The sequence below is a fragment of the Eurosta solidaginis genome, chromosome 4 (genome assembly GCF_040869045.1).
Source record: "Eurosta solidaginis isolate ZX-2024a chromosome 4, ASM4086904v1, whole genome shotgun sequence".
Taxonomy (NCBI): Eukaryota; Metazoa; Arthropoda; class Insecta; order Diptera; family Tephritidae; genus Eurosta; species Eurosta solidaginis.
The window spans coordinates 206,220,636-206,243,931 of NC_090322.1; the positions used below are offsets into that span (position 1 = coordinate 206,220,636).

Below are 23,296 nucleotides of genomic sequence, written 5' to 3' on the forward strand. Positions count from 1 at the left end.
TTGCTAGCATCCATTTGAGGGCATACCAATAGCATTGGACATGCAATTCAAATCACTTGCAATTCAACGCACTCACACATGTGCACTTACTTACGTATGTATTCACCTTTTTGTGATATATGAGAATATGTGCGTGTCATCAACGCTTCACTCTCTCTACATATCTTTCTCGTTATTTCTATGTTTGACATTTATGGTATTGTTGTAGTTTTTCTTTAGCTCTTGCGGTCATCTAGTGGTCACATATTTTGGCCATGTATTTTTTGTTGTTGCTAAAGCAATTGTTTTCGAAATGCTTTTTTTACTATGTCTTATTGTCTTAACCGCTTCTGATGCTATATTAGCTGCTTGCTCACTCATTCTACAACTGCAGCTGATGTTTTTATGATAGCTTAAATGTCAGCAGCAGTCACTTGACATCAACGTTTCACGTTTCAGCTACAACATGGCCTCAAAAGGGTAAAACATTTGTCATCCACACAACTGTACCATTCATAGGAGTATCGTATGATATTTGAATTTGCTAATTTATTTAGTAAGCATGTGCCCAGAGATATCGCAGATGGCTTGATTTGAGTTAAATTGTAGAGAAAATAAATTTAAATGAAAAAGCTTTATCTTTCTTAGTATACTTTATAAAACAGTGGTTATATGACGTTCTCTGGCTTATGAATAAGTTTCAAGATGCGATACCATGAAGTGGGTAGCTCGTAAATAATGCGTGATTCACTAAGTAACTTTGGCATCGCGGAAAAGATCTTACACCATTCAAATCCCATTCCCGAGTTGTGCGTTAAGCTCACGTAAAGAATGCATTCCAATGAAACATAAAAGCAACAAGCCTCAGGCAAGGAGTCTATTTTTTGATGATGACCACGGCAAACGTTTACGTTTTCGGACTATGGTTTTAAACATGATAATTTAGAGCATATACCCGAAATGCCTGAATTATTTTAGGTGAAGGTACCGGAGCCCAGAAATTTCGGTTCACCGAAGTCGTCGTCAAGCAAAGTGCCAAGTTAACACTACACCTGAACCACAATGGATGAGAAAAGTCAAAGGGATGATAGGGCAAAGTCTACTACAGTGGCCATTTGTGGTTTTGTGGCGTGAAAGAAACTTCGCTGCCAATTACAGTCGTTCACGAGAATGAGCCTGCATCTCGCCTCAATCCGCATCAATGCGAGGTTTTACAATAAAACGCTAAAATCGCTAACACCCTCAGCGGGTTAGGAGGTCAGGATAAACCCGTGGTAGATATGCCTGACTTAAGAGGAGACAAAAAACCAACTAGATTCAAGGGGTTGTGTAGCGATACCCCATCAAGGGGTTGCCAGTGCAATATACCTACAGCTTGGCCAACCCAATTATCGACCTCACCTATCTGTGGCGAATGCTGTTTCATTAACAGCTGATGCTCTGGTGACCCCGATCTCCTCATGGGTCAAGCGGGTGGGAGGGCGATATGGCCTAGAAGGTCACATGTGGTCATACCAAATCGGTCCCGAGACGGTCGGGCTTGGTGCCGGAACGTGCCGTAACTACATACGGCAAAGGACCATCAACATTCGATAACATTCCCAAAGGCCTTCGCGGAGTGTCCTTATATCTACAACAACTAAAATACGCTAATGTACCAACAGATGAAGCGGAAAAGGACTCATTCTATGCGAAAACAGAAAAGACATACTATGACTGACCCTAAAGCTTCCTCTATGTAAAATCTTCCAGCGAGTTGAGGCTAATTTACTTCGGGGCTGCCCGACTGTTTAGATCTTCGGGTAAGGTTGAACTGGCTGGTCCGTGAGGACTTCACATAGACTGAGTGAGTTCATTGTGACACCCCGCAGACTTTCCGCCGCCTGAAAATTGGTTTATTTACATTTAAAAAGTGAACCTCGCTTCCTCTGTGCAGTCTCTAGCCTATTCCCTTTTACTCCGTCTTTAATTTCTACTTCTTATTCCTTATTCCAGTTATCTCCCTCACACTCTCACTACAATCATTTCAACTCCCACTCCCAATCACATCCCGACTGGCATTCCCACTCTCACTTCCAATACCACTTCCACTGCTAATCTCACTCCCATTCCCAATACCATTGCCACCCTCACTCCTTCTCTTACTCCCACTCGTATTTCCACTTACACTCCCACTTTTACTCGCACTCATAATCACACTAATACTTTGATTCTCACTCACACTCCTATTCTCACTCACACTCCTATTCTCAGTCTCCCATTATCACTTGCAAACTAACGTTTATGAGGACTGTAATGACACACATACCCGAACAAGGAATATATATACACAGGTTTGTCCTGCATCACGAGCTCCATTATGTAATTGTTCTTTTAACTCCATTGTCTTTATTATGGAATAATATGAACTACAGTTTGAGACAGCTGCAGGCCATACACCCCAGCTTCTCTTTCAGTGCACCACACCTTATATGTTGAATTCTTTCCTGCCTCCACCCTCAGTTTGAAAAGTATATTAGATTGCATTAATTATATTGCGACAATAAATATTCTCAAAAGTCGTTCTTACATGCAATGCCTGCCATATGAAACAAGCACCGCTTAGCAGTTCTTTGTGGTGAACAACTAAAAGAAAAGAAAACGACCACAGCATAGTACAGCCCTTGCAGTTGTTAATTCAAACAATCCATAGTCAAGTTAAAAACATACACAGACCAACTTTTATGCGATTTTAAATGGTGCTGCATTGTGCGGTTTTGAGTTATATCTTCATTGTCATAATTCCACTCGTTGTTGTGGTTGCTGCAGCATATAGAAATTGCTCCCACGTTGCACATTTCCCAGCGAGTTTTGTAGGGGCTTTTATGCATTTATAATTTGTAATTTTAAAACTTAAGTCAAACTGGATTTGGCAGACGCGGCGGAAGCCAACAACAAATATCGAAGCAAAGTTTTGAGCATCTCCGTGCTGCCAGCATAAAACTTTTTTTATTTTATTATTTCATTTTATTTTATTTTAAACTCACGTGAATAAATATTGTTTAAAAAGTACTTGCATGCATATGTGTAAATAAATGCGTGTCATAATACGTTTGTTGTTGTTGTTTTTGGTGTTGGTGGTGAATGTATTTGGCGTATTTGGTTTTATGATTCATAGTTCTTTCATGTGACAATGAAAAATTTTGCGGTTGAATTTGCCCACAAAAATAAACAAACCATTTTGTGGGTGTAAAAAGTTGTATTGTGGTATTTGCACCTACATCAATAAATAAACACTAACACATATATTTTATGACACACATACATACTTATATGCATATAAATAGATGTATGAAAGCAATATACGTAAATGCTTTGTTAATGTTAATGTTAATGTCTGTTAGGGAAGAAGAGACGCTGGCTTGAATTCAGACTCCCAAATAACAACTATACATACATATATACTAGGGATAATGATCCCAAGGCCCCGGAATCCCAGCCATTTTTAAAGTCCAGTATTTCAATTTCGTAAACGCTTTGTTAATGTTAATGTTAATGTCTGTTAGGGAAGAAGAGACGCTGGCTTGAATTCAGACTCCCAAATAACAACTATACATACATATATACTAGCGATAATGATCCCAAGGTCCCGGAATCCCGGCCATTTTTAAAGTCCAGTATTTCAGTTTCGGTATAGTTTAAAAGAACCTCCTCAGTTTCTTATCGGTAACAACCAATACCAACAAGCTATCGTGTAATAGCGGCTTAACAGCGAAAGCGATATTATTGGTATTAATCGGTTAGTTATCGGCGAATCACGGCTACTTGTTACTTTCATATTGGTTAATTATCGATATTTGTAGAAAAAAATCGAAAACTGTTCCATAAGTAACCCTCGATAGTTAATCCATAACTTTATAACAAACACCGATAACAAGCCTATAATTCGGCGATAATTTGACGATTAGAAATATGTGTATATATTGCTTCGATAATGAACCGTAAGCTTATCGATAATAAATCGTTAACAGATCATTTCAAAAATATTAAAACGCTGTCTGGTTTAGGTTCAGGCCTCGATTTGACTTCCAATCTTTTCCCTCCTCTACTCTCATTTTTTTTCCTTCCTATCCCCTTCCTTTGCTGTCCTTTTCTTTCCTTTCCTTTCCTTGCATTTCTTTTTCTTGTTTTTTGATTTCTTTCCCTTCTTTTATTTCCTGGCCTTGTCATCGCTACCGTAGTGAGAGCCAAAGGTATCGTTACCTCCAACCTCAATATTTTCGACAATTTAGTTACACTGCTCGGTTTTTTACTACTATTATACTTGTCCATATTTTTAATATTTACATTCTCGTCTCAGTTCCTCCTTTATATATCAATGCTTTATAGTTGTTGTTATTATCGTGAGTATCCCGAAGGTTTTGGAGAGCGTTATCGATGTTAATGGTTCTTTGCCGTATAAGGATCTCGTATATTCTGGTAACAAGCGTCATTAAGGTACTAGCCCAACCATCTCGGAAACTATTTAAATTACCACATTAAAGCTTCTACGACATTCCTCACACCATCTAGTTCCTTGAGGCACTTGAGGTCGCCAGACCCCCACCTACTAAATATATGGATGATACATTCCTATTTGTAACGGGATTCAGTACATCAATAGACAGCATATATACTAGGGTGGGCCGATTTGTATGGAAGAAAGTTAACCGATATCGCGCCATCGATTTTTCGATAGGGTTTGGGCTCAGGAAAAAAAGTTCCACTACGCATACCCAAAAAAATAATTTTCCAGCCTGCGAAATTTCATTTTTTTTTTACTTTTTTTCGTCTTTGATTTTTAAGGTTTTTTTCATGACCTACTAAAAAAAATTTCATAGTATTCCAAAATATTTTTATTTTTTTGTTCAAAAAACTCTTATCGCCAAACTTTTTAGCGGCCATTTTTGGGTCGGACAGGGTATACATGAAAATGTTAGAATCAAGTGAAAATTTTTTTAGTAGGTCATGAAAAAAACCTTAAAAATCAAAGTCGAAAAAAAAGTAAAAAAAAAATGAAAGTTCGCAGGCTCGAAAATAATTTTTTTTTGGGTATGCGTAGTGGAACTTTTTTTCCTCAGCCCAAATCCTATCGAAAAATAGATGGCGCGATATCGGTTATTAATCGGCCTAGTCTAATATATACCCTTTTATTGAAAACAGGTTTCGCCTCACGATAACCGCGAAAGCTTATGGGCTTCCTCGAAATTGTATTTATAAAAAACTACACGCATAGTTCTCAAACTGCACAAAACCCGTTCTAAACTGCTTGCTTCATCTAAAACTGTTTCAATTTAGTCATGAAAATTTAAATGGTTTTAAACGATTTTGATTAAATTAATTACTAAGATGCAACGATCTGTAGTTAACATCTCTTTTACAAGCTTGCAATGAGCAAGAAAATATGAATAACTAAATATTCTTTGGAGCACCAAAAATAACTTTTACTCCCTACATTTGCACTAACACTTTCAGTTCTACACTTAATTTTTCATATACTCATATGCTCGTGTAACAATTCATTTAGCTTACATAGAATGTGTATACGCTTCAGAATAAAATGCTTTGGAATTTCACCATTATTTCTACTGCACACTAATGAATGGTTTTATCGTTAAGTTGTGTTGCATTCATATCTTTATGAATAAGCACCCACAAATTTACTTATATATTTTGTAATATTCATATGTGGTTATTCATGTGTTTCGCTATATCGTAGAAATAAATTAAATGCGCCGTTTTTGTTAAGAAAATAAATATTCACCTCTGATTATGACTGTTAGTACAATCACGCAACGCGAACTTATTATTTTTTAACTTTTATGTTGTTGCTTTTACTGCTTATGGCAGCAAGCGGCTTTAGCTCAAGTGTCTAAAACTGAATTTTTTGCTTTTAAAACAACAATGCAAACGCCTCTAAAACTCGCACAAAATTCAAAATCGGTCATGCGGCATTTGATTCATCTCAGTTCAAATTCTTATGCTTTTGCGGCGCTTTTGTTTTTCAAAGTTGCTGTTGGTAAGTAAAGTCAATTTGTAACTGAAAGTTGTTAAATTTTTTAGTAATGTGAGTTAGTTAAGCGGTAATGACAACTCTATGAACGTTAGTGGTTCTTAGATGTTTGTTTTATTAAAAGCTCTGCTTTGTTGTTTTTTTATGTGTATACATATTTGCATAGAAGGAGGCAATGTCATGTGGTGTGGGGAAGTACAGAAAGGAGACACCATGAAAGTCCGTTGTGATACCACACTAAATACCGGTGGCGTAAGCTATAGCTACTTAGAGAATCAATGCGTCGCGATATAATTTCAAAGGAGACCAATTTCAATCTTGGGTAAATACTCCGGGGTTCAAGCTAAAGCTGGGCAATAGGATTGAGTGAATTTATTTTTTTTACAAATCGCTTTTGGCAGACCTCCAGAAAGTTGCCTTTGTAGACCAGAAATAAGGTTGAAAATTTTTATTTCACACATCGTAGGTTTAGAGGTGCCCAACGCAACTAAACTTTGGGAAACACGGTAAGTAATTTTTTTTTTTTTTGTCATTCATTTATTTTCGCTTGTTGTTATTGTGCTCCTTGATGCCAAAGCCTACTGATTTTCATTGCCTACTATGTGCCTGTAAAACTCTTACTTATACACTTGATTATAAACATACTATTATCAACAAAAAACTGTAAAACACCATTTAAAATTTGTCGTTTTTAGTTATAATACTAGAAGACCCGGCAGACGTTGTCCTGCCCTAAATTTGGCCTATCTTCATACATTTTAATAAGCTTTTTCCGTCTGATTATTCCTCCCCCCCCCCCCCCCCCCCCCACCTCTTCACTTTTCCTAATCCTTTTATTCACTCCTACCTCCGTCTTTTTCGCTTCATCTATCTCCATCTTCGTCTCATTCTATCTATTTCTTAATCTCCTTATCTCAATTCCTTCTCATTTTTCTGCATCTATTATTGCCTACCCCAGAGTGTGGTATGTATTTTATTCCAGTCCAAGTCCCAGTCCCACTCCGAGTCTCAGTCACAGTCCTAGTCCTAATCCCAGTCTCAGTCCGTCTCTGGATAATATATTACTCTGTACTAAAGCACACATCAACAGCTTTCATTTGATATCCATATTCTATAAACACATTCTAGGGGTACTCGGGTCACCGTTTCGGCCTATATATCGAGACCCTGTACGTCGATCGCAACCAACCGCGTGATTTTTACGCAACTTGTGTGAGAGTTTGAACAAAAACGACCTACGCATCACTTCAAACACCGGCGACCAACTAACACACATTTTAGCCATTCTTTTTATATATATAGACTTTTTATATTTTTCACACTTCACTATAATATTAAAACGAAATGCAGATTTCGTTGCTTTTGAAATTCGGCTTAAAAATTGCACATGGAACAACTAAAGACTCTCCTGAATTAAAAGAAATGTCTTAGTACCTCAAATCGCGGGCCTCCTCTCGCCGGCCCTGGTGATGTGCTATACTTGATATCATTCACTATAATATTTTTTATTGATAAGCACGCTGTTTAATTAAACACCAACCAATTACATGGAAGTATATCCACACCACCTGAAAATGTGAGTGCCGGTGCGTATACGTAACATTTTATTATTATGTATAAACTAATAAAAAAATTTGCAATAAAATAATATTGCGACTATAAACTGAGATGTAACCTATCCTATATTTCTAGTAAGATCAAACTACATATGAGGTGCAAATCAAATTCAAAATCGGTTCAGTAGTTTAGGAGTCCATTGGCCTCACGTGTTTTTTATATATTAAGATATAATTTTGCTAAAGTTATGTATATTAACAAAGAAAGAAAATAAATATGTAAATAATGAGCTTTGTACAATCGCGATTATTTTGCTCAAATTCTTGGGGCTGGGGGCACCTCAAAACGCCATCCTACGAACTCGGTTAACTCTTATAGACACAACTTTTCATTGCTCGGCTATTATTACAAAAAAAAAAAACAAAAAAAAAAAATCCATAGGGTATCACTCCACTCTACTGGGTAATCAAGCATAAAGTGACTCGATGATTCCACCCACCTCATCATACTCCATACAGCTGCAGCAGATTGAGGTTTCAAGTATATTGAGCACTGACTCCCATAGGACAGTGTCCTGTTAAAATATCAGCCCTAGTGAACTCAAACCTTTCGTCAGACCTCATGTCAGCCACTTCCGCCCAAAAGGATATCGCTACTCTGTCCAACGTTTTCTGAGCAGACTCAAGGCCCACACTTGCATGAGCAGACCACGTGTGGCCAGCAGAACCCCAAAATCGCCACAGCCATTTTCAACCGGTTCAATATTGATGGGGGCTAAGAGATTTGCTTGATAATTCCCCGCGATAATGGAGAATGGACCGGGACTCAGATAATCTTAATCATAAAATATTTTGATACAACCTTAAGCGAGATCAGGCACCTCCATACTAACCCCGATCGCCTTGGCTATCCAAATAGATGTTAACTCTAACCGCATCCATAATCGTGACAACTTTCGCTTGGAAGACACTGCAGAGATCAGTCAATTAAAACTTGCGGCTTACATTTGGCTCTTTATAAAAGAGCCCTCCATCAACCTTTCCGTCCAACTTCGACCCATCCGTGAACAAGTTAATTGGTCCCCCGGGAAATGGCTGGGATGAAGATTGCACAGGGAGCAGTTATCGGCACACAGTATTGCGTCCTGTCAGCGATAAAATCGAACCTGGTAAGAAAGCTATAATAACCGCAGTCAAAAACTTGAATGATAATAACGATGCCTATAGCTATCGTCACGGTTGCGAGGCCAAGGCATAGCAAGGAAAAACAAAAAAGGAGCATGTGGAGAAAAAAAAAATTTAAGTGAGAGGAAAGGGAAGATTAGAAGGTCAAAACGAAGTCGGAGCCGAAACCGAACGACGGTTTTCAATTTGTTGTACATATTTTAACGATATGTTATCAAAGAGTTACCGGTTTGTTATCGACGAGATATTGTCGTGCTATTTCTTACCAACGAATAAGCGGTTGATGCTATCGATGAGATACAAACGAGTTAGCGTTTTAGTATCGAAGTATTTAAAACTTGTTATCGACAACAAAGCTTATTGATGAGTTATCGATTTCGAAACGATTCGGTATCGATGTGTTACGATAGTGTATCGGAAAACTATGGAAAACTCGATTTACTATCCAACCACTATCGACTTGTTACCGAAATTGCTAACACTTGTTGTCAGCGCATTATTACAGCTGAATTCAGTAAGCCGTCTCTCGTCACTATTAGAGATTATTTGGGGTGAAAATCAGTTTTGAGACAATATGCTATACTGTTAGCTGTCTCGCGCCTTTAGTCTTACAAAAGCGGTCACTAGTTTGTGAGCTGGGCCCGAAAAGATCACAAACATGAAAATTTCAGAAAAAGTATTAAAACTATTTGCCAAAAACGCTTTAAAGCTTACTGTTTCAGTTCTAAAATTTAAATATAGCAAAGGAAAAATTAAAAAACAAAAAATTAAAAAAAAAATCGAATTCGCTGATATTCGATCCTACGCACTTTGGCATTTTCTATACAAAGTTCGGAGCGGCGTCTTAGCAAGCTCAGTAACAACCCCAAATAAAGTTATATTGCCAAAATGAAGTGTAATATTATTTGTTCAATGTATGAGTAAATTGTGCTTTTGTTGATGTGGTGAGTTTTTTTTCTAACTTTCATTCACTGAATACCGAAACCATCTCAAGTCACAAAAATGTGTTTAATGGAAAATCTCAAATTTCAAATCTCAGAATTCAGCCCTTAGTTTCTTATTGAAAATGTATCGATTTGTTAAACGAAAAGTCATCCATTTGTTACAAACGTTGTCAATTTGTTACCAGCGTGTCATCGGTTTGTTATCGACGACTCATGGTATGGTTACACATCTGTAGCCCGTCGGCAAAAATCGATGAGAAGCCAATAAGAAGGCGATAACTTGGCCATACCAACTGATGACAAAGCAGTTACTCGAAGATAGTAGTTCACGTTTTTTTTCCGCATGCCCATGACGTTGTCTTCACAGAGGTTAAAAATATGAATGGCACAGGCCAAAAAATTATAGACTCAGAAATGGGCTTATACTTCTCTGAAGGCTATCGATACTTTGAATCTGAATTTGATATAATGTTTTTAAAATGTGTTCTTGCTTTCTAGAGATTTATACCTGAAAGGGCTAAAAACACGTTCCTCTGCTAAATTTACAACGAGTTTCGTTACAAAATCTTCTTTATTTCACATCCCGACTTAAAATATTTGGGAAGGCAATTATTTTCCTTGAAAATATACACTTATATTTTTGAAGGCTTACTTTCCGATTTGAGATACTGTGATACTCAACTATATTACGTTATCTTAGGTTAAAAGGCGAGTATGGGAGCTCCACACACATTTACTAGGGGATATTTTTATAAATTATTAATGCCTCTATTTAGTGCGGGATGGCAGCACATTCGTTCAGCAAGATAACTTGTTAGAATACGCTAGCAAACCACTTGCTTTCTCTGATGAATTTTAGTGTAAGCTAAAGATGCTCCTTGTCAGACTCTGCAAAACCGTGCGCACAGAAATCTTAGTCATCTTATTTGCAGTCAGTAATGAGTCGAATATTTTTCCTTCTCAACCCGACAGCTTCTGGACAGAGAGGTTGTTGGTATGCGCCAGCTTATGAGCATCCGCAAAAGAGCGTTATAACCTCTTTGCACTAGTTGTACACTAGATGAATACTTGTTGACGGAAACACCGCATCGTGTTCGAGTTATATATTTTTTCCATATTACAAAACAGGTGTTCTTGACACGGCGATGTCCTATAAAATATCAAACGCTTATCTAGAAAGTAAGGCTGAATGCCTTTTGATCTACTATTACTCCACAAACAACAACAACCCTGACCATTCCTGTATAGTTCTATAAAAATATTTTGGATAAATATGGAGGCACCGCATACCAATTCCCGGCAGGATATTCTGGCGGGCATGCAACTTCTTCTGACTGTGCCACGGAACCATATTGGTGCCGGCTAGCTAATACACAGCTGGCCATTACCGTTCCCTGCTGCCTAAAGTATTTCTTTGAGCAAGCAAGGAAATTTTCGTTAAAATTAATCCTCTCAAGGGGCCTAACTGTGGGCAAAGATCACTATATTGCTCTCTGAGACCATATTTTTCTGAGTCAGTCTGGCTGTTCTCCCTATCTATCTAAAGATGATTTGATTAAAGTAGAGATTCCCATTTTCAATTCATTTGTATAGACTGTTGTGCCCTTACCACTGTCTGAGCCTGATATTGCCACATATGAAAGCATTTGCAGTTTTAGCGCCATTTACCATACAAGATGCTCATACTATAGTATTGGTGGAATAACTGTGTTGTACATGCCAAGGATGAACACCTCAACGGGTAGTTTGTAATCAATTTGAGAAGTTATAGTGCTAGTGCATGTTGTTGTTACCTCAAAAACATTACCCATCGTTTTAGCAAAGTGGTGCAGTAGTAGCCAGTAGTTCTATCCCAACTGCAGCAGCGGGAATGAACCAAATGAATGATCACTTGCACACTCGGATCTATAGGTTTGATTAGTTTCTTACAAAAAATTTTATAAGAACCCCGATTGGGTACGTCCCAACTTACAATCCCTCTCTTTTCTCCCAACTCGAACGATCCCTCTTACTGATGCTTCCTCTGTCATTCCCACACCCGCTACCACTTCCACTCCTACATTAATGCATGTGCTATATACATATATGTACATATCTAGCTCGAACAAAATACAAGAGGGTCAAATTTGAACATTTTCTGTAAAAATGCTTACCATTTCCTTAGTGTGACACAGCCCAATTTCTAAAATTTTATAAAGCATCAAACTAGCTTTCTAAAGAGATCAGTTGACTACTATAGAGATCTATTAAGTGTGTATGTGTTCGTTATACACATCTTCATGCTCATAGAGATTGTATCAAATTATATAGAGGACGATACATGAGACACACTATCCTCTTTCATTTGGTTGTGAAAATTTCTGGGGCTTCATTTATTACCACTCTTCATAGAAGAGGCGATAGCGCGCACCATGAGTGTTGCCTTTGGTAGCCGTTTGACATACTAAGCCAGCTCTAAAGTTGTGTGGAGGTCCCTATTCCTAGGTTCCATGTTGGTTAAATTCCCTGTAGATGGCACCCGTTTTAACATTATTGAAGCATCCTCAACTCATGGATAGAGAAGAGTCTAAAAAGTATGTTTCGGGCTTCATTTGATACGCGTAAGAACTCACTTTGAATTTAACTTCAATGTTTGTAGGAGAGCTCACAACTTTATATATTAAGCGCATCTCTAGGGGAGCTAAGTCTTTCTTAATATTTTAAATCATTTTAGTTTATAGGCCAAAAATCGTTGTAGACCAATATAATTATGAAAAAATTTAACCACCCATTTGAACAACGAAATTTTAAAAGTCGCAAAAAAGACTTTATAAGGTTAGTTTAAATTTAAAGATAACGTTCATTTGGATAAATAAAAAAAGAAAACAATATTCTAAAATTTGGCAACTCTCAACCAGTACACGTGCATCTCCATAGTTTCAACCCCTAAATAGAAATACAAACAAATACACAAACACGCCATAAGCAGTCAAAATAATAACAACACAGAATAAACAACAATAATGTGAAGCTACTTATTTACGAGCTGCGCCTTAAGTTGTGGCGGTTATGAGTTTGCTGCAAACCACGTGTTGCACACAAAATATAAACAAAAAACAACGCTACCAAAAGTGACAATGTAAACAAACCGGCTAAATTAGAGTTAAAAGGAAAAGTAGAGCGCGTGTCTGCATTTCATACTCAGCAGAGCGCACACGACTAACTAGATGACTACAAATGTGGGAGCAGAAAGCTTTCTGCAAAGAAAATCATGGCTGCATAGCTACCGGCTAAAACGAAAATGTTCCGTTATATCACATCTTCGCAACAATACCACATGCGACGTACAAAACGAAGTGATGAAAATGCCGCCGAAGCTATTGACCAGTCAGTGTTTGGTAAAGCGTGCGCGTGAATAGTTCGCAAATTGTGAAAGCGGCATGTAGAAATTTTAAACAAAAAAACTATTACAACAAGTAAATGATGATGAAAAACTTACTAAGTATGTTAAAAACCAAAAAAACCCAGCAACCAAAAGTTTATTAGCGCTGGAATTTGTATGACATTGTTTGTTTGTGTGTTTTAAATACACTTTGTTTTAAAAATAAATAAATATTTTCGCCGAAATTATATCACTAATTTGTGACATTGTTGAGTGACGTAGTGAAATACAGAAGCATGTGCAAAACAATTTAAAATTGATCAGTTTTGTGACCAAACTCGAAGAGTTGCGTATACGCCGTGTATCACAAATATTTTTTACGCAGCTGGCAATTTTAAACTCGTTTGCATAAAATTATTTAAAATGCTAAATGTAGAAAGATATAAACTAAAAATTATTTAAATTGATCTGTGACATAGTGAAGTGAAAAATTGTTTGTCAAAACAAATTACAATTGAGGCAGACGCAGTGAAAAGTTTTGCGCTACCACGAAATTGCGCTAAAAGCTATCAAAAATCTTAGTGATAATTAAACAATATCATTTTCATTAAATCTGTTTACTACTAGAACATTTTTTTGATAGTGGGAAGAAAATTTTATTTTTACTTGGAGCATATATAAATATATTATGATCCTGATAATCTCCAATGATTTTTTTAAGATAATTAACTACCAATACAGAATTAATTTCATGCCAACATCCAGATTTTTGTCTCGCGACTTACTTAAGGTCCGCTAATGAGAATGCCAGGACTATTTTAAATGTGTTCGTTATCAAGCATAACCCTTAGGTTAGGTTAGGTGGTAGCTGCCCTGAAGAGGACAGCTCACTTGGACAACACGAAGGTCCGTTGTGATACCACATACACCAAAAATAACGGCGACTTAGATCTAGCTACTTAGAGAATCGTTGGGTAGCAACGATAAAGCTCCGAATGATACCGATCTCAATTTTGGATAAATCCTCGGGAGATCCAAATGAGTCGCGACGGAAGTACTTTCGCCTAGTTCTGGCAAAAGCTGGGCAATCAAGCATAAAGTGATTTGGTGATTCCACCTCATCATCCTCCATACAGCTGCAGCAGGATGGAGTTTCCAGTATATTGAGACGTACCGCATGGATACCCATGGGACAGTACCCTGTCAAATCCGTAATGACCATTGATAGGTGAGCCTTAGTGAACCCAATTATTTCAGCAGACCTCCTGCCACCCACTTTCGGCCAGAAAGATCTTGCTACCCTGCAAGACGTGGTGTCCGCCCAACGTTTGCTAAGCTGAGTCGAGGCCCAGCTATGGAGGAGCAATCCACAGGTGGCCAGCGGGATCCCCAAATCCCTACAGCCATCTTCATCCGGTTCAGTTGTAGCGATGCGGGCTAAGAGATCCGCTTGACAGTTACCCGGGATATCACTATGGCCTGGGACCCAGATAATCTTAACCGTAAAATAATTCTATGCAATCGCAAGCGAGGTCAGGCACTCCCAGACCACCCTCGATCGCACTGTAGTTGAGCTTAAGGCCTTGATAGCCGCTTGGCTATCAGAGTAGATGTTAAATTCCTTAACTGTAGTAGCACTGGATAGCATTCCATCCACCGCATCCTTAATCGCAGCAACTTCCGCTTGGAATACACTGCAGTGATCAACCAACTTAAACTTGCGGCTTACATTTAGCTCTGGAGAAAAGACGCCCCCACCAACCTTTCCATCAAGCTTTGACCCATCCGTGAACAAGTTAACAGGTCCCATGCCCCAGATAATTCCTCTTCCCCACTCCTCTCTCGATGGAATGACTGGGGTGAAGGTTGTATAGGGAGCAGTTATCGGCATAACCCTTAAAACATTTTAAGACTAATTTCTTTTCTGCAAATGCCCAAAATTATTTCAGTTTTAATATCTAGGTTCAGCAGCACAATGTACGAAAAACCCCTGGAGGATTTTTTAAATATTTTTCACAGAAAATACGGATGACGAAAATCAGTTTCATTCAAAAGCATCTTTCGAGGTCTTGCTAAAATGTCTTTTTTGTTGTTATGGCAGTATTTCGCGCCATCCAAATGGTGCAACCGCTCACAAATTGTCATCAATATCCTCTAACAGTAGTCTAAGAAACTTACTGTTTCAACAGGGGTGGACCAGATTGAGAAGAGAGTTAGAGGTATTGGTTTCACATAACAATTGAAATAATGGTTGATATTATGTGGGGATATGTTGCAAGCAGAATATACATTATGTATGTCGGGGTTGATTCTGGATAGGTAAGAGTTTAACCAGTTATAGTGCCAAGGTCGAAACTGAACTAGCGGCGCGAGTCTCCCTAGGGACATTACTTTCCTCTTTTACAGCTTCAGGGTGTTTATCTTTAATAACGGGGGTTTTCCGCGTAATGCTTTGTATATAGGTCCGAAGCCTTTTGTTTTGATATCACTGTTTGTGTTTTCTTCTATATACGGTTGTGTATATGACCTTTTCAGTCGCCGGGAGGCGGGGTCTCTTCAACCGGATGTCTGTTCCAAGATTTCTTGGTATCCGAAAAAAACTTTTTGTTTGTCCTGCTAAAATATTACCTGGGAGCGACTTGTTCAGAAAAAGGTTATAAAGTGTGTTTGATGTTACCGTCACATATTATCTAGGGCCACAAGAGCAATAATGGTGTGCAGACGTATTTCGCGAAGATCCTGGGGATACAGCCCAGCAGATTCCACTCATCCAACTTCCTAGGGTTGATACGAGGAAGCTAATTAAGTTTGAAACGCGCTTCAAAATAGAGCTAGGGAAAGTGTACGTGGTATACCTCCAGAATTGAAATGCTTCACCAGGAATAAACTATAATATGGTACACAGATGGCTCGAAGACAGCGGAGAGCATAGGAGCGGGGATCTGTGGCCCGAACCAAAATGTCCCTACCACTAGGGAAATACCCGAGCATCTTGTAGGCCGAAGTTTTCGCCGTAAGCCGGTGTGAAGAGATAAATTTTCAGCGGGGATATGCAAACGAGATAATCGCTATACTCAGCGACAATCAGACTGTGCTTAAGGCACTATCTTCAGCTGAGATTAAATCATCAACAGTCCTTGAGTGCCTAGAGAGGTTAAACAGTCTATGGGCCAATAACACCATCCGTTTAGTTTGGGTACGTGGACACAGAGGAGTGGATGGTAACGATTAAGTGGACGAGATTGCCAGGTTGGCGGCGGCCAAGAAGCCAATACGACCCGAGAGGAAGAATTAGGATCCATGGATCACCAAATTAGAATGTAGTCACGTACATTTTTTGAAGCCGATAACAATTCTGGATTTTCTCAGAAAACTCCGTTCTGATGAGGTGTTGTGAAGAGAATGATGGCACAATAGACGAATAGGTTTCAGAACTTAACCTCACAATATATCTATCTATCTACTTGTCCTAGCTTTTTATAATGGGAGCATTGTTTCAAAAAAAATAGATCTTTGATGTTTTACATATAATTTTAAGGTATATATGAGCCATTTATTTTGAAAATGGCATAAGTCATTTCATGTCGTTTATGTTCAGTGGTAATTTGTTTGTATCTCTCCTCGCCTCCAGTTTTTTAGAGTCCAATATCCAAAAGATGCACTTCTTATTATTATTTTATAATTGTAGAACCATCTATATATGCATTCGTTCAAAAATAACGATGCATTTAAGACCATGAGTTGGAAATGACTTATGCCACTTTCAAAATAAACGGCTCATATAATTTCAATTGGAATTATCAAATGCCCCAGGAATGACTTAATAAAAGGGAAAATATAGGAATTGTATCATGTTTTATGGAGTGATTTAATCCCAATTATATTTTAAAGAGTTGACCTTCGTTCACAAAGTGTTACGACTGAAATTATCTTATAATGTGAATAAAAGAATTCAGTTGTATAAGTAGATGAAGACTTACATTTATTCAAGTCGATCGAGTTTCTTCCATGCGCCACTGGTTTTGATTTATGTTGTCCGCAAACATATTGGTACTGAAAATGAAAGGATAAATTTAGATTAGTTAATTTTTGGAATTTTTACAAATTGTTGCTTAGAAGGTTTTGAAAAAAAACGTTTTGAAGTCATATAGGTAACTTTCTGCTTATTGTATACTTTTCAAAAGTTCTGATGTAAAAAAGTGATTAAAATTTTTGCGCAAAATAACAAAGAATAACGACATTTGTTTTCAGTAGTCATATAGATTTAAAACGGCTTTATTTAGGTTGACTTGACAGGCCGTTGTGAACGAATTTAAAATTTAAGTAACTTCCCGATAAGCTACAACCTTGAAACTTGGAATATAGTTCAGAACCCAATGACAATGCAATAATAAAGAAAAACAAGTAAGGAAGGCTAAGTTCGGGTGTAACCGAACATTACATACTCAGTTGAGAGCTATGGAGACAAAATAAGGGAAATCACCATGTAGGAAAATGGACCTAGGGTAACCCTGGAATGTGGTTGTATGACATGTGTATCAAATGGAAGGTATTAAAGAGTATTTTAAGAGAGAGTAGGTCATAGTTCTATTGATGGACGCCATTTAGGGATATCGCCATAAAGGTGGACCAGGGCTGACTCTAGAATTTGTTTGTACGATATGGGTATCAAATGAAAGGTGTTACTGAGCATTTTAAGAGGGAGTGGGCCTTAGGTCTATCGGTGGACGCCTTTTCGAGATATCGCCATTAAGGTGGACTAGGGGTGACTCTAGAATGTGTTTGTACGATATGGGTATCAAATGAAAGGTGGTAATGAGTATTTTAAAAGGGAATGGGCTTTAGTTCTATAGGTGAACGCCTTTTCGAGAAATCGCCATAAAGGTGGACCAGGGGTGACTCTAGAATATGTTTGTACGATATGGGTATCGAATGAAAGCTGTTAATGAGTATTTTGAAAAGGAGTGATCCTTAGTTCCATAGGTCGACGCCGTTTCGAGATATCGCCATAAAGGTGGACCAGGGGTGTCTCTAGAATGTGTTTGTACGATATGGGAGTCAAATGAAAGGTGTTACTGAGCATTTTAAGAGGGAGTGGGCATTAGGTCTACAGGTGGACGCCTTTTCGAGATATCGCCATTAGGGTGGGCCAGGGGTGACTCTAGAATGTTTGTACGATATGGGTATCAAACGAAAAGTGTTACTGAGCATTTTAAGAAGGAGTGGGCATTAGGTCTATAGGTGGACGCCTTTTCGAAATGTCGCCATTAGGGTGGGCCAGGGGTGACTCTAGAATGTGTTTGTATGATATGGGTATCAAATGAAAGATGGTAATGAGTATTTTAAAAGGGAGTAATCCTTAGTTCTATAGGTGGACGCCTTTTCGAGATATCGCCATAAAGGTGGACCAAGGGTGACTCTAGAATGTGTGTACGATATGGATATCAAACGAAAGGTGTTACTGAGCATTTTAAGAGGGAGTGGGCATGAGGTCTATTAGGTGGACGCCTTTTCGAGATATCGTCATTAGGGTGGGCAGGGGTGACTCTAGAATATGTTTGTACGATATGGGTATCAAACGAAAGGTGTTACTGAGCATTTTAAGAGGGAGTGGGCATTAGGTCTATAGGTGGACGCCTTTTCGAGAAATCGCCATTAGGGTGGGCCAGGGGTGACTCTAGAATGTTTGTACGATATGGGTATCAAACGAAAGGTGTTACTGAGCATTTTAAGAGGGAGTGGGCATTAGGTCTATAGGTGGACGCCTTTTCGAGATATCGCCATTAGGGTGGGCCAGATGTGACTCTAGAATGTGTTTGTACGATATGGGTATCAAATGAAAGGTGGTAATGAGTATTTTAAAAGGGAGTAATCCTTAGTTCAATAGGTGGACGCCTTTTCGAGATATCGCCATAAAGGTGGACCAAGGGTGACTCTAGAATGTTTGTACGATATGGGTATCAAACGAAAGGTGTTACTGAGCATTTCAAGAGAGAGTGGGCATTAGGTCTATAGGTGGACGCCTTTTCGAGATATCGCCATTAGGGTGGGACAGGGGTGACTCTAGAATGTTTGTACGATATGGGTATGTAACTAAAGGTGTTACTGAGCATTTTAAGAGGGAGTGGACATTAGGTCTATAGGTGGACGCCTTTTCGAGATACCGCCATTAGGGTGGGCCCGGGGTGACTCTAGAATGTTTGTACGATATGGGTATCAAACGAAAGGTGTTACTGAGCATTTTAATAGGGAGTGGGCATTAGGTCTATAGGTGGACGCCTTTTCGAGATATCGGTATTAGGGTGGGCCAGGGGTGACTCTAGAATATTTGTACGATATGGGTATCAAACGAAAGGTGTTACTGAGCATTTTAATAGGGAGTGGGCATTAGGTCTATAGGTGGACGCCTTTTCGAGATATCGCCATTGGGATGGGCCAGGGGTGACTCTAGAATGTGTTTGTACGATATGGATATCAAATTAAAGATATTAATGAGGGTTTTAAAAGCGAGTGGCCCTTAGATGTATATGTGAAGGCGTTCTCGGGATATCGACCAAAAAGTGGACCAGGTGATCCAGAAAATCATCTGGCGGGTACTGCTAATTTATTTATATATGGAATACCACTAACAGTATTCCTGCCAAGATTCCAAGGGCTGTTGATTTCGCCTTGTAGAACTTTTTCATTTTCTTCTACTTAATATGGTAGGTGTCACACCCATTTTACAAAGTTTTTTCCAAAGTTATATTTTGCGTCAATAAACCAATCCAGTTACAATGTTTCATCCCTTTTTTCGTATTTGGTATAGAATTATGGCATTTTTTTATTTTTCGTAATTTTCGATATCGACAAAGTGGGCGTGGTTATGGTCGGATTTCGGCCATTTTTTATATCGAGATAAAGTAAGTTCAGATAAGTACGTGTGCTAAGTTTAGTAAAGATATATCGATTTTTGCTCAAGTTATTGTGTTAACGGCCGAGCGGAAGGACAGACGGTGGACTGTGTATAAAAACTGGGCGTGGCTTCAACCGATTTCGCCCTTTTTCTCAGAAAACAGTTGCCGTCCTAGGAGCCAAGCCTCTACCAAATTTCACAACGATTGGTTAATTTTTGTTCGACTTATGGAATTAAAAGCATCCTAGACAAATTAAATGAAAAAGGGCGGAGCCACGCCCTGTTTGAAATTTTCTTTTATTTTTGTAATTTGTTGCAGCACATCATTACTGGAGTTGAATGTTGGCATAATTTACTTATATGCTGTAAAGATATTAACTCTTCTTTTAAAATTTGAATTTAAAAAAATTTTTTTTTAAAAAGTGGGCGTGGTCGTTATCCGATTTTACTAATTTTTATTAAGCAGACATAAAGTAATAAGGGTAATGTTCCTGCCAAATTTCATCATGATATCTTTAACGACTGCCAAATTACAGCTTGCAAAACTTCTAAATTACCTTCATTTAAAAGTGGGCTGTGCGACGCCCAATGGCCAAAATTTTACTAGTTTTCTATTCTGCGTCATAAGCTCAACTCACCTACCAAGTTTCATCGCTTAATGCGTATTTGGTAATGAATTGTCGCACTTTTTTGATTTTTCGAAATTTTCGATATCGAAAAATTGGGCGTGGTTATTTTCCGATATCGTTCATTTTAAATAGCGATCTGAGATGAGTGCCCAGGAACATATATACCAAACTTCATGAAGATACCTCAAAATTTACTCAAGTTATCGTGTTAACGGACAGACGGACAGACGGGCGGACGACTGTGTATAAAAACTGGGCGTGGCATCAACCGATTTCGCCCATTTTCACAGAAAACAGTTAACGTCGTAAAATCTACTCCCCTACCAAATTTCAAAAGGATTGGTTAATTTTTGTTCGACTTATGGCGTTAAAAGTATCCTAGACAAATTAAATGAAAAAGGGCGGAGCCACGCCCATTTTGAAATTTTCTTTTATTTTTGTATTTTGTTGCACCATATCATTACTGGAGTTGAATGTTGACATAATTTACTTATATACTGTAAAGATATTACATTTTTTGTAAAAATTTTACTTTAAAAAAAAATTTTTTTTAAAAGTGGGCGTGGTCCTTCCCCGATTTTGCTAATTTTTATTAAGCGTACATATGGTAATAGTTGTAACGTTCCTGACAAATTTCATCATGATATCTTCAACGACTGCCAAATTACATCTTGCAAAAGTTTTAAATTACCTTCTTTTAAAAGTGGGCGGTGCCACGCCCATTGTCCAAAATTTTACTAATTTTCTATTCTGCGTCATAAGTTCAACTCATCTACCAAGTTTCGTCGCTTTATCGGTCTTTTGTAATGAATTATCGCACTTTTTCGGTTTTTCGAAATTTTCGATATCGAAAAGTGGGCGTGGTTATAGTCCGATATCGTTCATTTTAAATAGCGATCTGAGATAAGTGCTCAGGAACCTACATACCAAATTTCATCAAGATACCTCAAAATTTACTCAAGTTATCGTGTTAACGGACGGACGGACGGACATGGCTCAATCAAATTTTTTTTCGATCCTGATTATTTTGATATATGGAAGTCTATATCTATCTCGATTCCTTTATATATGTACAACCAACCGTTATCCAATCAAACTTAATATACTCTGTGAGCTCTGCTCAACTGAGTATAAAAACTCCGATGGGCGGCGCATTTCAAAAAATCGTATTTGTGGTCCGACTTGGCTCAAGTTTGGAACATATATTACATAGAGTCCGGTAGAAGTGACATCAAAATGTTTTGGAGTTCGAGGAGGGACACGCATACGTGGCGCCGAGTCGAATAAAGTCTTTAGAAGGATTATGTATTGAGGACTTGGATTGTAACAAATTGTCAGGGAGGAGTCCTTGTAATAATGAGTCACTAAATGACCTAAATATAATGAGGAATAATAGGCAATTAAATAAAGACTTAAAACTTGCAATTTAAGTGCCCGAAATTTGCCTGAGAAGTGAAGAGTCTTTTATCACTCTGATAGTTGATGAGCCAAGAAAGATCAGCATACAGAGCAGCTTTATATATTCCGTATATTTTCATGTTTTATTTTTAACAATTTTCTTTCATGATATAATATAACAAATTAGTGCCGCTTTGACGTATCTGGCATAAGCTGTTAGTTGTCAGAAATATAATTTGTCAAATACTGAAATTGCATTGCCACCTAACAAAATTACTTACTTAAATGGCGCTTAACCATCTAAACGGTTATGGCCGTCCAACAAGGCGCGCCAGTCGCTCATTCGCTCTGCCAACCGGCGCCAATTGGTCACATCAAGGGATTTTGAATCTTTTTCCACCTGGTCCTTCCAACTGAGTGGGGGCTGCCCTCTACCTCTGCTTCCATAGGCGGGTTCCGATAGAAACACTTTCTTGGCCAGAGCATCATCATTCATTCGCATAACATGGCCTAACCAGCGCAGCCGCTGCGTTTCAATTCGCTGGACTATGTTGATGTCTGCGTATAGCTCGTATAGCTCATCATTAAATCTTCTTCGGTACTCGCCATCGCCAACGCGTAGAGGTCCATAAACCTTTCGAAGGACTTTTCTCTCGAATACTCCCAAAGCCGATTCATCTGCTCTTGTCATGGTCCATGTTTCTGTCCCATATAGCAGGACGGGTCGATAAGTGACTTGTAGAGTATGATTTTCGTTCGCCGAGAGAGGACTTTACTTTTCAATTGCCTACCTAGTCCAAAGTAGCATTTATTGGCAAGATTGATTCTTCGCTGGATTTCAATGCTGATGTTGTTCCTAGTGTTGATGCTGGTTCCCAAATAAACGAAGTCTTTTACTATTTCGAAATTATGGCTGCCAACAGTAGCGTGGTTGCCAAGGCGCGTATGCGCTGTCTCTTTGCTCGATGACAGCAGGTACTTCGTTTTGTCCTCATTCACCATCAAACCCATCTTTACCGCTTCTTTTTCCAGTCTAGAGTAAGCAGGGTGTTTAGGCCGATGATATCAATGTCATCAGCATATGCCAGTAATTGTACGCTTTAACAAAATTATGTCTTGGAAATTTTAAATTTTATGGGGTATTTTTATGATACTATTAATATTAGGCTAAATATTTACAGAGCTGTTAAAACGTGGCGCATACGCGCGTGAGTTTTCTAAAAATGTGAGACGTAGCATAACTTGATTAAAGTTCAGTTGGTGTTACTTATGATTATCAAAAAAATTTGACGCCTCCAATTCTTTTATTTAATTTTCT

At 38.3% G+C, this 23,296-nt stretch overlaps 3 protein-coding genes across 3 annotated transcripts in view; 1 reads left to right on the forward strand and 2 right to left on the reverse strand.

The window, feature by feature from the left end:
* Positions 1 to 17,077, reverse strand: part of LOC137250922 (uncharacterized) — a 149,911-nt gene extending 132,834 nt beyond the window's left edge. Inside the window, exon 1 of the mRNA XM_067784645.1 lies at positions 17,037 to 17,077. The gene's annotated coding sequence lies outside the window, so the exon portion shown is untranslated. The remainder of the gene's footprint in view (positions 1 to 17,036) is intronic.
* The window catches only part of LOC137248763 (putative trypsin-6), a 497,034-nt gene that overhangs the window by 102,185 nt on the left and 371,553 nt on the right, over positions 1 to 23,296 (reverse strand). The window lies entirely within an intron of this gene.
* Scgdelta (sarcoglycan delta) overlaps positions 12,976 to 23,296 on the forward strand; it is a 113,421-nt gene continuing 103,100 nt past the window's right edge. Inside the window, exons 1-2 of the mRNA XM_067779667.1 lie at positions 12,976 to 13,030; positions 13,075 to 13,150. Of these exons, the coding sequence (XP_067635768.1) occupies positions 12,976 to 13,030; positions 13,075 to 13,150 (131 nt within the window). The remainder of the gene's footprint in view (positions 13,031 to 13,074; positions 13,151 to 23,296) is intronic.